At 42.6% G+C, this 15,820-nt stretch overlaps 3 protein-coding genes across 12 annotated transcripts in view; 2 read left to right on the forward strand and 1 right to left on the reverse strand.

Annotated features, from left to right (window-relative positions):
• Positions 1-1,235, forward strand: part of CFAP74 (cilia and flagella associated protein 74) — a 32,295-nt gene extending 31,060 nt beyond the window's left edge. For all 3 annotated transcript variants that reach the window (XR_011735598.1, XM_065854879.2, XM_071798553.1), the window contains one exon: positions 673-1,235. Coding sequence is in view for 2 of the 3 variants with exons in the window: in XM_065854879.2 (XP_065710951.1) it covers positions 673-786 (114 nt within the window). In the remaining variant the exon portion in view is untranslated. The remainder of the gene's footprint in view (positions 1-672) is intronic.
• Positions 1-15,820, reverse strand: part of GABRD (gamma-aminobutyric acid type A receptor subunit delta) — a 66,245-nt gene that overhangs the window by 46,361 nt on the left and 4,064 nt on the right. The gene's annotated exons all lie outside the window — the stretch shown is intronic.
• TMEM52 (transmembrane protein 52) lies at positions 3,217-9,651 on the forward strand. Of its 2 annotated transcripts, none has more exons than XM_065855476.2 (4): positions 3,217-3,770; positions 4,578-4,622; positions 5,713-5,876; positions 6,537-9,651. In XM_065855476.2, the coding sequence occupies exons 2-4, from the start codon at positions 4,591-4,593 to the stop codon at positions 6,854-6,856; spliced, it is 516 nt and encodes a 171-aa protein (XP_065711548.1). In that variant the 5' UTR covers positions 3,217-3,770; positions 4,578-4,590; the 3' UTR covers positions 6,857-9,651. The 2 variants fall into 2 exon arrangements, with proteins under 2 accessions (XP_065711548.1, XP_065711547.1); XM_065855475.2 differs by having other exon boundaries at positions 3,218-3,770; positions 4,496-4,622.

A 15,820-nucleotide genomic window follows, 5' to 3' on the forward strand; every position in this document is an offset into this window, starting at 1 on the left:
TGTGCTCACACTGAAGTGAGCTTTTTAATGCCCCCTGTGCAAGAAAACCTGCAGTCCTGCTGACACAGAACCAAGTGTATTGCAGGGTCTAGGTGTGAGGTCCAGGCAACTCTACAGGGCTGTGATTGCCCTCCCTGATTCATCTTCCTGGGCATTCATGGAGAATGAAAGAACTTACTCCCCTGCTTTTTGTTGTGAGCTCTTTGTGGGATGGCAGAATGAGTGGCTTGTTCCAAAATTACAAGATCACTGCCATCACGTGCAGAAAGAAGGCAGTAGAGTTCCTGGCATGATGTACCAAGTTGACATCGTGCCTCTTGGTAACTGCTGGTTGTTACACAAGATTTAACGCAGCTGATGGCTAACGGGATCTGTTTCTTTCCCAACCCTTCCTGCAGCGCACTCTGTTGCTGTGCCCAGTTGTCATGGTTGTAATGTGGTGACGATAGCTGTAGCACTCTGGAGATAGAATGCTTAGTCATTGCTCCTTTACTTACTGCAGTATGAGCAGCGCGTGAAAATATTAATATAAAAGCCAACGCAGTGGGAAGAGAGGTAATCTACAGCTAGAGCTTACAACGAGATGTAACATACGTAGCTTAGAACTCTGCCAACTATTCTGTTCTATGTACAAAAAACATAGGTTGCTTTTATGTGTGGATTTTTTTGTAGGCTGATGACCCTCTGCTTGTGACAGCTCTCCTGACCCTAAAAGGTGATGTTAATGAATCCTACCAAATCATCTTCATGGCAAGAGTTGTGTCTGCATATCCTCCCACTGAGTGAGGGACCCAAGCTAAATGGAAAGGAAGATGGAGGCTGATATCACTGTGAGATCATCTGATCTTGGTTGAAACATGGGAAGATTTTGAGATTGTTGCAAATACGTGACGGAAGCGGGAATGAAGGTGACGTGTAATATTTCTGGTCTTTCCCCACAAAATCCTATGTAAACTCTGGTTCCACTAGTTTTATTTTCAAGCTGACCCTGTGACAATCTTGTGGTAGAAGAAAGAATTAATGAGGGCCCAAGTAGATAGATCTGCTGTCAATCTCATTGTCTTCCAAAGGCGCGTGTTCCCTCAGGAGGACGAGTGGCTTTTTTACATCTACGTAGGTTAGTTTCAAGCAATGTATCTTTTTCCAGTTTCAGATGGGTTTTAATAGATTTGGAAAATCCTTGTGTTTTCCTTCTTCAGACGAGAATAAAGCTTCTTATTCAAATCTCCTTCAAATCATTTGGGCTGTCATTTTTACAATACACTCTGAAATCTTCCTGATGGCACATGATCAAGGAGGAAATAGTGACCATGCTGTTCCCTGAATCACTGGATATGATTGCACACATGCTCTAGATCATGGCTGTCCAGGAACTTTGTGTTTCTACGTTTGCTTTCCTCTCAATCCTGACAAGGAGTAGATTTCTGTATGTTTCTGGGGAAGCTGGAGTTTCCTGCAGGTATAACTTCTGTCAGGAAGCAGTCAGGCTAGTTGGACTGCAGGAAAAAGCAGTAAAGCAACTGTCACAAGAAACAGTATTTTAACTTTCCTTTTGCAGAGGAAGCTTGTATAGCTGATGAAGAGGGGCTCCTTGTTTTTCCAAGGACAGCATGTTTGATCTATTCAGATCTGTTCTCATTTAATAACGGATCGAGTGGCTGTGAAGTTACTTAACTCTTGAGTCTAAAGCACTCCAGCTGCTGAAGCAAGAGCCAGTCCCGGCGGGAGGAGGCGGGGCTGGGAGGGGGTGGCAGTGCCAGACGGGGACAGCTCTGTGCTCATGAGAGGCACTGAGTATTCCTGCTGGCACAGCTGTGGCAGCTGGGTTGAAGTTGACAATTACACTTGTGTGCTGATTCTCTTACAGTCCTTGTAGCCCTAAAAGGGAGATTAAATATCATTAAAACCAGTTAACAGTTATCTAATGATAGAGAAGTTTTCAGAACGCAAGAAAGGGCACTGCATGTTGGAGTGGAAGGTTTATTTCAGGCAGTTAATTTGGGGGCATCCATTATGCGAGGATCCTTTGGTTTTTAACTTTTGGGAACTAAAAACTTTCAGATTTGGATCTAAATGCAAACATACACTTGGCTCTAATGCAGTTCTACTTTAATAGGAAAGCAATTCATAGCCATGTATGATCTTTATAATCCTTAAAAGCTATACCGAGGTAACTTCTGAAAAAGAAAGGAAATGAGATAATAAGATGTGTGTGGCACTTGTTAATACATGTTCTGCTTATCCAGTGACTTCAGGGATTGCCTCATATTTACAAATGCAGCTTTTCCTCAATGAGCAATGATCCTGTGAGCCTGAGCAGTCCTGTGGGATAATACTTTAGTCACTGTGCCACATGCCATTACTGACCCTTGAAATATCATTTTCGAGCTTCATGGAGTAAAAGTTGTGAATGCCATCTGGAGAATGGTCTGTCAAACCTGGTGCTTCCAAGCTGTTGTGTCCATTGTTGCTCCCAATGGCATAATCACCCCTGGTGTATTGGAGCTTCTCCATATTTCTTGCAGAAGAAACCTCTGGCAGCCCAAGTCCAAATATGTTCTTCTCCTGTTGCATTAAAATAAATCCTTGTATTTTGTCCAATTCTCATTACTGAAGGAGCCATGTACACAACTCTGAGGTTATAAGGGACCTTGACAGGTATGTCAAAGTGCTATTCTTTTAGTCAACTTTCCTCTTTCTTCTCCAGAGTCAGGATAATTATGTGCAAGATAACCACAAAACAACACCCAGGCATTATCACTGAATTTCTGCATTTGAAATGTGGGACATCATTAAATTATTTTGGAGCAAATCAGTCTTCTTTTCATTCGTGTACCATATGTTTTAACAAGACTGTTTTTACAGAGGGACATTATCTGCTTTTCCAAACTTTTGTTTCTTTCTAATGTTTTTCATACTGAGTTTCTCATTTATTTTTTATTTCTCCTTCAAAATCTGACACTGCATGGGCACAGGGCATTTGTTCCACTGCTAGCATACCCGGTAGCTTAGCTTAAGAACAGCATTGGCTGGCAGTCCCAAACTGCTTCAGGGACCTCTCCGACAGCTGGATTCTCCCCATTCTGGTTCCGTTTGTATCACCCCTGAACTTCCCGGGACAGCGGCTGGCCCGACGGGCTCCCAGGCGGGGCCAAGGCGGGTAAGCGCAGCCGCTCTGCCCCGCCTCGCCCCGGCTCCCTTCCTCCGGAGCGGCCGCTGGGGCAGGCGGTTCAGCCCGTCCCTCGGCGGGTCCGGCCGTGCGCCGCTCCTATGGCGGCTTTGCTGCCCGAACGGCCGGGCGGGCGGCGGGGGAGCCGAGCGGAGCCGCAGGGTGGCGGGCGTGCGGGGCGGCCGGTGTGCGGGGTGGCCCTGCCCGGCGCTCGCCCCCGCCGGGCGCGCCGCTCCCTCCGGCACCGCTCGCTTGGTCACGGCCCCGCCTGATGAGTGCGGGTTATTTATTGAGCAGCGTGTGCACGGGGGCACAGCTCGGGGCCTCCCCGGCCGCTCGGTGTCCCCTTTCAGAGCCTGGGGCGCTCCGGCCGCTCGCCCTTGAAGAAACTCCAGCTGTCGCGCTCGCCTTGCGGCTCCGCGGCGTCCGGGACCCGCTGTGACCGCACCTGCGGCCACCAGGACCTCGCACCGCTGAGCAGATGTGTCACGTCGACCTGGTGCTTCTCTTTCGGCCGCCCGCTTAGCAGACTCTTCTTTTTTTTTCCCCTTTCCTCGGGATCGCTCTGTTCTTCCCAGAGTAACTGCAAAAACTCTGATCAGTAAGTATCAAAAAATTTCAAATGTCTGTTACCAAAGCTGTTCCTATCATGACCGAGTGACGTTATCAAATCAGAATGATGACTTCTGACAGCCATCCATGACTGCTACTTTTTTATCTCTAAGATCATTACCAACTCACAAATTTGACTTGGCTGGCCACGCTCTGTAGACTTTCAAAAAGACTCTAGAGTGTCATCTTCTGAAAATTCAGTTTGCAGATTCTCTTCTGTGGCCAAAAGCGTTGTTCTATTACGTGAAATCCATTGCATGCAATTCACTACGTACGATACTGCTGTGGCAGCTGCACTCTTGCAGTGTAATAGAAGCTGTCCTCCTTTATTTGTGCCATAAGGAGATCTGAAAAAACATTTCTGGTTGCATTGGAGCTATGAAAAAGTAATTTAAAAATAACTGGGGGAAGCAGGCAGTTGTGTTAGGCTGGCATTTCAGACAGGCCTGTGGCATTAGGTACTTTATCTCAGTTAACTTTAAATAACTCCAGCACATTTTCTGAGAATCCACTGTGTGTAGCTCTCTCTCCTAAGCAACAGTAAACTACCACTTTGTAAAAACATTTACTGACTCAGAAGCCAACTTTTCAGTGGTATTATTTGCATGTTCTCAGCTGGAGTAATTTTACAACTACGAGAACAGTCCTCCGAAACTAAATCTAAAGGGGTTTTGCTCTGTAATCTTGCTGATTGCTTTCCCTTTTTCACCTCAGAAATCGTGTGGAATTTATTCCGTGTCATACGCTCGTTGTTTGACGGCAGATATTTAAATTGGTGAATCATCTTCCTTCACAGATGCCCTCAGAACATGTCTAATTGGACAAGTCTGTGGTATATCTGGTAAGTTTATTATTAATCTTACTAACCCAGAATAATTTGAATGTTATTATGAACAGTAATTGCAGTAAGGTAATGGAAACACTCTTCTCAGGATGGAGGAAAGGGTTTCTCCTCAGCTTTACGAGTGCTACTAGTGGAACATATTCCACGTGAGACCACAGGGGGATAAGGTGTCAAGCCGGGCGCAGCATTCGCCCAGGGATATGTCATCTTTCCTTTCCAAGTACACGGCAGTGCGACTGTAGGGCTTGTTTGTTCATCCTAAATAGTCAACTTAGCTGAACACAGTGGCAGCTGCACAGCACGGACTTGCTGGAGTTCCGCTCTGCAGTGCCTAACGCATGGTCCTCCGCTCTCTCCCTTTCACGGGATAAGAGATTGTCAGCTTACAGCGCTGCATTTTCACTCTGAGCTACAGATTATAAACCTGTTTACTGGCTGTTCAAATGACTGAAAGGGGGAAAATAGGGATAAGTAAAAGGGTTAGCTCTTGTCACAAGCGGATTTGTATTTTTGCCTAACGCATGCATTATAGGCATCCTAACGTTATTTTTATAGTTCGCATTCTGTCAATACATAAATGTTGATGGTAGTACGCAGAGCGAGTTGGTTACTTTTAGCTGTCATTCAGTCTGGACTCATTTTGGTTGATATTCTTTGCTTTCTTAGAACATGCTGATACACAGAACTGTTTAAAAATACATAGTTACATAAAATATTTTAAGAAGGCTTCTGTTCTCATTTATGAATATAGGTCCTAGACTTGTGAAAGTTGGTATTTCCCTTCAAGTCCATACCCACTCTTGCTGTTGAATGTGAAGCCATTTTATTGCGTAAAAGCTGAAAATACAGCCAAAGACAATTAACTTTCTGGGAGCTATGAGCCGGAAGGGATTGTACTGACAGCCAGTAGTACTTCAACTTGTGATTAAGTGTTTGCGATCCAACTTTCTAATTTAGAATCCAGCACCAATTCACAACTAAACCTAGGAAGTTAGGCCTGTCTTCACCTATTTAGAGGGAAATTATGTTCAGTTCCAGAAGAAGTAAAACATAAGCAATGAAATGATGGCATTCTCCCTCCTCTAAGGTTAATCTTGCTGACGGTGTTCCTGCTCCTGCTCTGTGGGATCACAGCAAGCTGTATCAGATGCTGCTGCCGGAGGAAGAGGCCTCCAGTTGAGAGCTTCTCTAGGCACGCCCACGACCTGACAGCGACCGACAGCGAAAGCACTGCCCACAGCACAGTCACCTGTGAGTATCTGGGAGTCAACTGTTCAACGGGGATTTGTTACTGAACGTGTGCCTAGAATTCTGTGTTTAGCCCTTGCAATGACAGGGACTTTCCAATGTCGTCCCAGAACAACTTCCAGCCCCATAGCGAGGGCAAGAGAGACAAAGGGAGGTCATCAGGGCAACACAGGGAGTGCAGAAGGCAAGCAGGATTTAACACCAGAGGTGTTAAAATAAAGTCCGCAGTGGGTTAACCTCTTAGGTGTCATCTCCCACATCTGGTCTTATTGCCATTACCTCATTTTCGAAACTTTCCTGCCCACCTCGCTGTCCAGCTATTCCATCCAAAGTTCTCTCCAACATGAGTTGTTGACAGCTGTTCATGTACAAACCCGACTGAAACTACCTCTATTACACCATACATGTACTAGGTCAGCTATTTCATAATAATTACTGGATGATGATATGCAGAGACATTTTCTTTTCTGACTGCTCTCTTTTGGAGAATGTATAAATTCCATCACAGGTAACTCTATACTGACAGTTTTTAACCAATAGTGCAGATGTTCTGAGACTGCAGAAATGAGTCCATAATTTCTTGGAGAAAGGCAGGATTAGCCCTTTATATATCAGTGCTCCATGCAAGTGTTTAATTTTTTAAAAAATTCCTTTTCTTCCCAGCATACAGCTCGTTGCAGTACCCTCTAAGTGCTCCTCTTCATTCGATATTTGTGGATATGGATAAGATTATCGTGTCCCCTCCAGCTTACAGTCTCTATGCAATGGAGTTGCCACCTTCTTATGATGAAGCTGTCCAGATGGATAAACAACACATTGAAGTAGCACGGATAGACCAGAAACTCAATGACATCCCTGGACGGGCGCCGCCAGGTGAGCTGAATCCCAGCCAGTATTCACCTGATAGAATCAGCGGAGACCCAGCGGCACAGGAAAATTCAGAAAATTCCGAACATGAAACACAAGGACAGCCGCAGCTCTGACTCATTTCAGATGAGGAACAAAGGAAGGGGAGGACTCTGAGAGTTAAAGAAGACATGAAGAGTTTGGTTTTCATAGGCGGATTATGATGGAAAGATGTTTCCTTTCATGCCCTTGTAATGATCTGTCAGTTAGAAGAAATGTTTTCTGTGACTGCTGTAATCTCCTGGTAAAGCTTCTTCAAGGATATGAAATGAAGTAAAAGGGCAGCAGTTTAAAAATGTCTGTAAAAGTGGGACATGAATGCTTGTTCATCTCTTTAGGGGTGATTCTTCATGAAGTACTGATAGCAAGGGTAACTGCTATGCATAATTTTAAAACTGGGAGTCAATTACAGCATTCTCAACTCAAACAAAAATATGGGCTCTGAGAGGCCTTTTTTTAAAAGACAGTTCTTTCCCTTTCTTGCCCCTCCCATATTCCAAATAGTATTAATTTTGTCTGCTGCTGAGTAGTGATTTTCTCTGGATCCACTTCAAGGTGCTAATTTGTCCCTTTAAGAACATGGGCAATCATCGCTATAGGATTATCTATGGGGTAAAAGCAGGAATGAAAGCATGAGCACTAGGTGCTGCTAACAAATGTAACGTGAAGTGGGGAGTGTTAGGTCAGAGTGAATGTCGACGGACCTTCTGCTAACAAGAATGTGACCGATGGTGTGAAGTTGCTTTGGTAGCTGTGGAAAAGGGGTTACCTTCTGGAAATATTGAGCTGTCATTAATAAGCAGTAGAACTGGTGGGCACAAAATCTTGCATAGCTTTTAAAAGACTATTCTCCAACAAACATTACTGCAAGAACTACCCTAGAAATGAGCACTAATGATTTAAAAATGAAGATCTCTCTGCCAGCCAACAGGACTGAGACTAGAATTTCTGCTACACATTCATAGTGTGTGAGCTGTTCATGAGTCCGGCTCCCTAGAGAAGGGTTGGTTCTATATTTAGCTTGCATATAGCTTACTGTGAGGGTTGCACAGAAAGACTGGTTTAATAACTCTGCTTCTCTTCTATCTCTTCTCTGTCCTCCTTAATTATATTTCTCCTGTTTTATTCTCTCCTCTGTTTTATTTTTGTGTGTCAAGATGGAGACTAGGCATAACCCAGTGTGGCTATTTGGATGTTGCTAGCTGGAAAAGCAATATACGCCCAGTCCTGGGTGTCTCCAAGTCACAAATATACCCGATATTTTTTTATTTATTGACCTTTTCCCTCAGAAGAGTCCTCAGAAACAAACCCTATGCCTTTCCAAAGAAGAAATATCTGTTGGAGGGAAATGGCTGAGCACTCACTCACTAATAGAAACAGGAATATAAACCAAGGCAAATGAAATGGTGACTGACACAAGAGGGCAGCCCTTCACTTTGCAGTGTATTGCATTAAATCACCAGTGGGAACAGCTTTGTAAGAGACAAGCCTGTGTTGCAAAGAAGCGAGGGAATTTCTAAGCTGGAACTGAATTTCCATTTGTGTACGTAGAAAGCATAGTGAATAAAGCACTTAGTTTTTTCCCTGACTTGGTAGGAAGAAGGGCATCATCTGGTGTGGATTCAGAAATCGTTAGCTGGGTGTGGAGAGTGGAAAGAGGGGAGACAGGACACAGATTTGACTGTAACTACAAAGCCTCACTTCTGTAAGAAACCAGGTTTAAAAAGAACACCAAATGGGAGGCTTGGTCCCACAGCAGGTTATAGAATCAGCTGGACAGAGGGTCTAAGAATTCTGATTTGTCAGACTGGTGTCTTTCACCATCGCTAAATCCGCTGAAGTCTGATTATATCCACACAAGCTTTGTGACATGTCTAAGGGAAAAGCCCTTCTCTGTAATTACCCACAGTACATTTTTAATTGTGATTTGAATTCGGTGCTCATTTGGCACTGTTCAGCATGCAATTTTTCTTCTCTCATTTGTCCAAAATGATTGTTTTGCCAGTTATTTTCTGTTAGTTGCTGGCTGTGTGGAAGAGCCTGTGATGGGGAGCTGTGCTGCTGAGAAGCTGGTGCTTACATCACTGTCAGCAGCCGCAGTCCTGTCTCGTTCCTCTCACACACACGCACTCATCATGAGCACTTGTGCTCAGAAAGAAAATGCAGACTTGGAAGTAAATTGCCTCAATAATTCATAGGCTTTATAGCCCGGAGCAAATTATACCTTGCCTCTGTCATGAAATTCAGGTTGCAAATCCCTTTATAGCCAAGCTCGTTAACAATATAAGTAAAGTGGTACATCTATAATGGCTTTTATAACAGATGCATTATAATCGTTAGAGAGTATTAAGTGGTAAACCTGCAGCATCCAGAGTGAAGCATCAGTAGGGTCTGGATACACTAAGTCAGAGAAAAATCATTTCTTATTTTGCCTTGCAGTTGCCTTTGTCTGCCTTGCTGCCCCTAAACAGCTTAGAAGGTTTGGCTTCTTTGATTTCTAATTGCGTTTCACCTTTATCGGATGCAGCTTTTGAGGGAAAAGAATCTCTGCTGTTGCCGGTACTGTGGATGTGCCAAACCTGCTCACTTATGGAATAAAATAGCTCTCACAAAACCACTTTCCATATTCTTGCTCTTAGCTGTCTTCTGGCTCCAATTTTAATCTTCTTTACCTGTTGGAACTATTTTTGCTTAGGGAGACATTTACTAATTTTGCTGCAAATAGCAGAGGTTCTTTCCTTTACCCACAACTAAAATTCAAACCGAGAGAGAAGACTGAATCGTATTCAGTGCAGCCTGTGAAAACAAAGTATCATAGGGGAATTGTGCTCTATAAAAATGGAGAAGACAATAAATGTTTTATGAAATATTACATCCTAAGGTTAAATCTAATGCACAAAAAAAAAAGCTTAGGTGCACAACCACATCACTGGGAAAACATTTTGCTCTGGTCAGTCAGAATTTAGAATATAAAATACCAGAGCTCTTTTTATCTTACTGGGGAAAGAAAGGGGCTGTAGAAAAGAACACACACTTCCAAAGATATTTTACATCCTTTTAGAATAGGGGAATTTAGAGAAGAAACTCCAGCAAAACAAACCATGTGAGATTTAGAAATAGCCTCTGGACTTCAGGCGCCTAATCCAGTCATCACTATAACATTCCTGACAAGAGGAAGAAACGGAGGGGGGAAAATTTAGAAGATGGGCCCAGGGTCAGTGTGAGATACCTGATGAGGAGTCTTGTGATAGCAGCTCATCTTGCAAGATTGCCAACCTGTTACGGATCAAATGTCCTGAGAGATACTACCTCAGCTATAAACATGAAAAAGAATGCTACTTTTTTGTCAGTCTGTACAAGCAATTAATTTTTAAAACTTTGATTTCTCTCTTGCTGAAAGTCAGCCTTTGTTCAGTAATCTTTTGGTCTAGTTCAGAAGTCTCTGTAGTCTGCTTTCCACCATCCCCACGTTTATGAGATCAGCTTAGGCAAGAAGCTGTGCTCAGCTCCATGGGGCAGGAAATGTTATCATTTCACCCCAAACAGCACTGGCCAAGCGGCTGCATCTCCTGGCAAAAGGCGGTTGTCAGAGACACCAGTGTTTTGTGAAGAAGGTAAAAGGAAGCTGTTCTGCACTGCACATAAAGTCAGTTCAGCTCTTTTTAAAGGCAATATAATTGTGATAATTTTTACGGCCTTCTGGTTAGCTAGCTGAGTATACCGTGTGTATCGACATTTGTAGAACTTGGCCCTCCACTTCTGCTACTCCGGCTAAACTGCATTCTTCCACGAGATGGCATAAGTGAGCCTAAGAGGCCTATGTCAATGGCAGCTTTTCAGACACGGTGCTGGAAGGCAACACATACGAGGTCAATTCAATTTTGTGGGATGATTATTTGGAGGAAAAAACGTTATACGCTTTTATTCCTTACTTTGAAATTGCACATATAGCGCAGACTTTTTCATCTTGATAAAAGGTCAATCACAGCTGCTGTAAAATACTTAAATTCAACTGACTTCGGCCATATAGGAAGTAAAAATGTGTATGTTCTGCAATTTTCACTATAACATTCAAGAAGAATCCTATGGTAATGGGAAGGGCTATCTTTCAATCAAGGAACATCCTGGAGTGTGACAGACTCCAGCCCTACCACAGATATCCTAGGCATCTATACACGTACCGCTTTCAATGTCTTTGCCTCTATTTTCCATTGGTAAATAATTACACAATCACAGAAGTTGGAAGGGACCTTTGGACATCATCCAGTCCAACCCTCCTGCTCACTGGGGAGTCACTAGAGCAGCTTGCTCAGGGCCTTGTCCACCCTGGCTTTCAGCTCTCCAAGGATGGAGATGCCACTGCCACTCTGGGCAACCTGTTTAAGTGTCTGACCAACAAAAGAGAAAAGTAGGGAGTTTAATATTTGAGTGGAATTTCCTGTAGTTCTGGTTGTTCCCAGTGCTTCTCACCCTATCAGTTGGTGCCTATTGAGAAAAGTCTGTCTTCTTTAAGCCTTCCCATCAGGTATTTATACACACTGATAAGGTCCCTCCTGAACCATCTCCTCCTGAGGCCAAAGAATCCCAGCTTGCTTGTCCTCTCCTCATATGTCAGATGCTTCAATCCCTTAATCATCAAAATATTTGATCTCCTATTTTGTCAACTTGTCTTTATCATTCAGGAATTTCACCTGGATTTAAGTGTGATATTTGTGCTGGCCTAGAATAAACAGTTGCATAAAGCAGACCATGGGAAACATCATGCGAGCCGTAGAGCTAATCCCTCTGTTCACCTCCTCACTCTGTGCTGGCAGGCTGCAGGCTTCACTGCCGCTACCTATGCAATATTTATTATTGCACTACTGCACTACTTACACTGACATTGCATCACCTCATACAGTGAGAGTTCAACACAAGCTCGTGATTACTGTGGTCAGCTCAGTATGCTCCTGATTTGTGTCCCAACAGTAAAACTGGCAAGATGAAATCAGACAAGGAGTGGAGGAAAGAGAGGAGCTGTATCTACACGAACTGTTTAATCAGAAATGGACAGGCTGCTTGAAAGCAGGAAAAGTAAATTCAATCTTCCTACTGCTTTGCATGGTGCTTTTGAGTGGAAGATGCTATATAAATACCTCTCCTGTAGGACAACATGCTTTAGAAGTACAGGAAATGGCCTGGATTAAAAAAAGAACATAAGGAATAATGGTCTTCCAGGCCAGAAAAGGAAGAGATATTTCCTTTCTCTAGTTTATCTCATTATCACCAACAAGAAAACCATATTTCATAGAGCATGCCCTTGTTCCCGCAGGTTTCAATCAAAATGATTAGTTATTGACAAAAAATATTTGCCCCTATTTTCTTATGTGAATTGCAGCTAGTGGTGCTGTAAACCTACTGCTCAGTGCTATCCTATAACAATAATAAAGAAAAATCAAAGTTTCTGATCGATTCCTACCTCTTTATTTCCCACTATATCCCACTACTGTAGGTGCAAAATCTATTTATTCCCCAGAATCTCTAAGCTTTCATGGATGTGCAAGACGCCAGGTAACACACACTAACATCACTAAACAACAGGAAAAAAAAATCAGGATAATTTAAGCATCTGAGGGATTAGTTTGGTGACTTCTTCCATTTATAATTACAAAACATAAAACTGCAAGTGCAAATGTGTCTAATTAGTTGATAGCTCTATTACAGCCCTTCTTACTTCTTGTTTGTCTGCTTAGACCCAGTCCTTTCAGATGGCCAGTTGGTGCCTGTTCCTTTTGTGTCTCAGTTTGAGCAGTCATTTACCCACGTACCCATGATTAAATCTTCAGAAGTCTGAGACAACATTCAGAGAAATGAAACTAAAAAAAGAGGGAGTTTCTTATTGGTCTGGAGGTGGGGTGGGTGGTGGCAGAGGCAACTGCTAGGTCCAAAAACTTGATTGTTCTTTATGAATTTCCAGAAACACATGACTCCTTAATCACAGGTGTGGATGCAGAAGGGGCTTCAAATCCTGCATGTTTGCAGTTTTGGTGATTCAAGTCTTAAGCTGTTGCTACATTGTCTTGAATTCAGGGAAGGCTCCAGTGTAAAATCTCTGGCACAGGAAGTTCAGCTTCCTCTCCAGATTTCCTTCCTCCACCTCCTTCTACGCAGAATAGCAGGGAACATATTAAAGCCTTGCCCATGCTGAGTGCAAACTCTTGTGACTGTAGAGCCGTCATGACTATATGCAAATATTTAAACCCCAGTATAGAACTATGGGGACATGAAAAACTTGAAATTGACTAATCTGATCATAAAAATAAATGAAATTCAACCCAAAACTTCACATTTTATACAGTGAGAAGTACATTCTGTTCTTATATTTCGAATACTATAAGGTGTTACTGATAGGAGTTTTTTCAAGGTTTGTTTTTTATCTAAGGTGTTCTTTCTAAATCCCTTGCAAGCTAAATTACCTGTAGGTACATTGTGACGGTAGCCCATAAGCCATTGCAGAATCAGGATCTTTGCTGACAAGTGGTTTGAGATTTGGGATGTTTACTGTAACAGAATCCCAGAGGTCATGAGGAAGCTCTTTTTGTAAATTAGAAGACTCGCCCCACCTTCTTGCTCAAAGGACATGAATTTTCAGGGATACGAGAAGTGTAGACCTTTGCTGCAAGTTCTTTCGTTCTTAGCAGCAACTGAACAACAAGGTAGATCGGGGTCCTAAACGCTCACACTTTGACTCCGTTAGCTTGGTTTTTTGCAACTCCATTTCATAAAGAAATTTCCTCCTTTCTGCTCTTCCCATGTTCCTCATGAATTTCTGATACTAATTCCTTTTGCTCCAGTGAGTAAGGAAATGCAATATGCAGGTCTCTCTCGGCATCGCCGTATCACTTAGCCTGCTCAGGTTGTGGTTTAACGTACCATTAGAACCAATTTTCTCTTCTTGTTTTTTATGCAGTGCTTTCCTGTGCGGTACTGGCACAGCAGGGAGTACACACAGATAAACCCACATAAGGCGGGACCTGATGACTGGTGATTCTTATTGCTTCTCTCACAACTTCATGCCCAGCTGGGTCATTTAACCATTTTGTATCTTCAGTCCCTCAAGCTCTTAGGGCCGCTTAAACAGCAGCCTATGTTGCCATATGGTCTATGAATGACCCCTACACACTGTATATAATATTCACACAGATTTTTCTGGAGCTGTCCCTGAAATAATAAGGCATTTTTTGTTCTTTGAATTCTCTTCCATGGCAAGGACAGAGCGGTTGGGCTGAATTCAGGTGCTAATTTTACTTGATATGGATGATGGAAATCTACCCATTTTTTCAGACTTTCATCACTGTATTTTGCTCAGTCCCAGCACATTTTCCCCAATAAATACTTATTTTTGAAGTACAGGATGTAACTGTTATTGAGTCTACTCATTTTATTACCTATTCCGATTAAATTAATGACTACTGAACTGTCTAAGCATGCCTTTTCTGTATCACAAATAGGCTTTGTTTGACTAAACACAGATTCCAACATTTGGTAGCTGCTTTGCTGGGACACACACATGTGCCTGCTTTCTGAAACAGCTGTGCCAAGGATGGAAGAATGCTCGGTAGGAATCTGACCTACACCTAGGTAAGCAAATTCTTTTTTGTATTTGGGGGTATTTCTCTAGGCAATCTTAACTGCAGGTCTGATGTGTTTGACATCAGGGAAAGTTTAGTAGCTAGGCTGAATTCTCACTGTGGATACCTCCAGAGTATGAGTTGTTTTTCTGTTAGTTGCTCAGTAAGACAATGATCCCCTTGAGGAAAGTCCCTTTAAGTGGGGAAATATTAGGCTTTAAGCTTTTACTCAAACGGCTTAATCAGCATTCATACCACTGAAATGTCACTTAAAAGATTACAGGTGTGTAGTATGGTGTGTGCACACTGTAGAGTCTGACTTCTAAGATTATAATAACCATGTCCTTTGTTGCTGTTATAGCTGCAGGATAGGTGTCCATGCAGGAAAACATACTTCCATTTCCTAGCTTCTAAATATCTGCATACTTACTCCTTCAGTTCCACCTCAGCTCTGAATGACTTATGCTCAGTACAGGATATGAGATATTGAAACAGATATTCATGCCCTATTTTCTATTCTCCCCTGTTCCCAGCAATGTTTGCTGTGATTCAAGCCACCGCAAAGCCAGCTGTGCTTGTTCCACGCCCCTACAGGATTTCACCATGTTGTAAAGGTATTCATTGGCTCAGGCAGGGCAGCCTCTCTGCCCAAAGCACCAAAGGACTTCTAAAAGCCAGGCTATGGCTTGTGAAGTTCAAATGTAGAGCAAAAAACATTAAACACACATTTGAATATGAAGGACAAACAGAACACGACCTGAGTGGTAGTGGCTAAATAATGTCACATGGTTATGCATCAATCTCCTATGTCTAAGACAACAGAAGAGATATTTTTTGGCTTTGCGAAATGCTTCAAGGTATGCTACGCGTAACAGTCACACTCATGAACTAGGTAATAAATTCTTACGATTGCTGAAGTCAGACATGCTTATGGCATTGATTTTTTTTTTTTTTTTTGGATAATTTTGAGAAGTGCTGATTTTCACCCTTTCTTTAGAAAGCATAATTTATACCTGTTTGGTGACAGTTATTCTTTCAGAGTCCAGGAGTATATTGAGTTACCATAAGAATCATGCAGTATACTTACTCCGATAAAAATATGTAAAGTTTGATTCCAACAATGCAGTAAGAATGCTATTTGTGTGCAAAAATGAATTACTTTCTAAGAAAAGACAAAAATCCCAGCAAAACATTCAATAAAACATGAATACAGTGTATTTCTAAACAATGTGCAATAGCAATTTCACTTGCAAATAAAACCTGCACTCATTAATACATTGGGACCAAGTTACATCCTCGTTCTTCTTGTTGAACAAGAACACCTCTTGGGACTGTGCAATATCTGTGTTATCTTTTGCTTTTGAACAAGACTTTCTACTCCTGCAGCCTTAGAAAAGCAGCAGCAGATGCCTTTTTATCTGTTACACTGAG

The sequence above is a fragment of the Patagioenas fasciata genome, chromosome 23 (genome assembly GCF_037038585.1).
Source record: "Patagioenas fasciata isolate bPatFas1 chromosome 23, bPatFas1.hap1, whole genome shotgun sequence".
In the NCBI taxonomy this organism is placed as follows: domain Eukaryota; kingdom Metazoa; phylum Chordata; class Aves; order Columbiformes; family Columbidae; genus Patagioenas; species Patagioenas fasciata.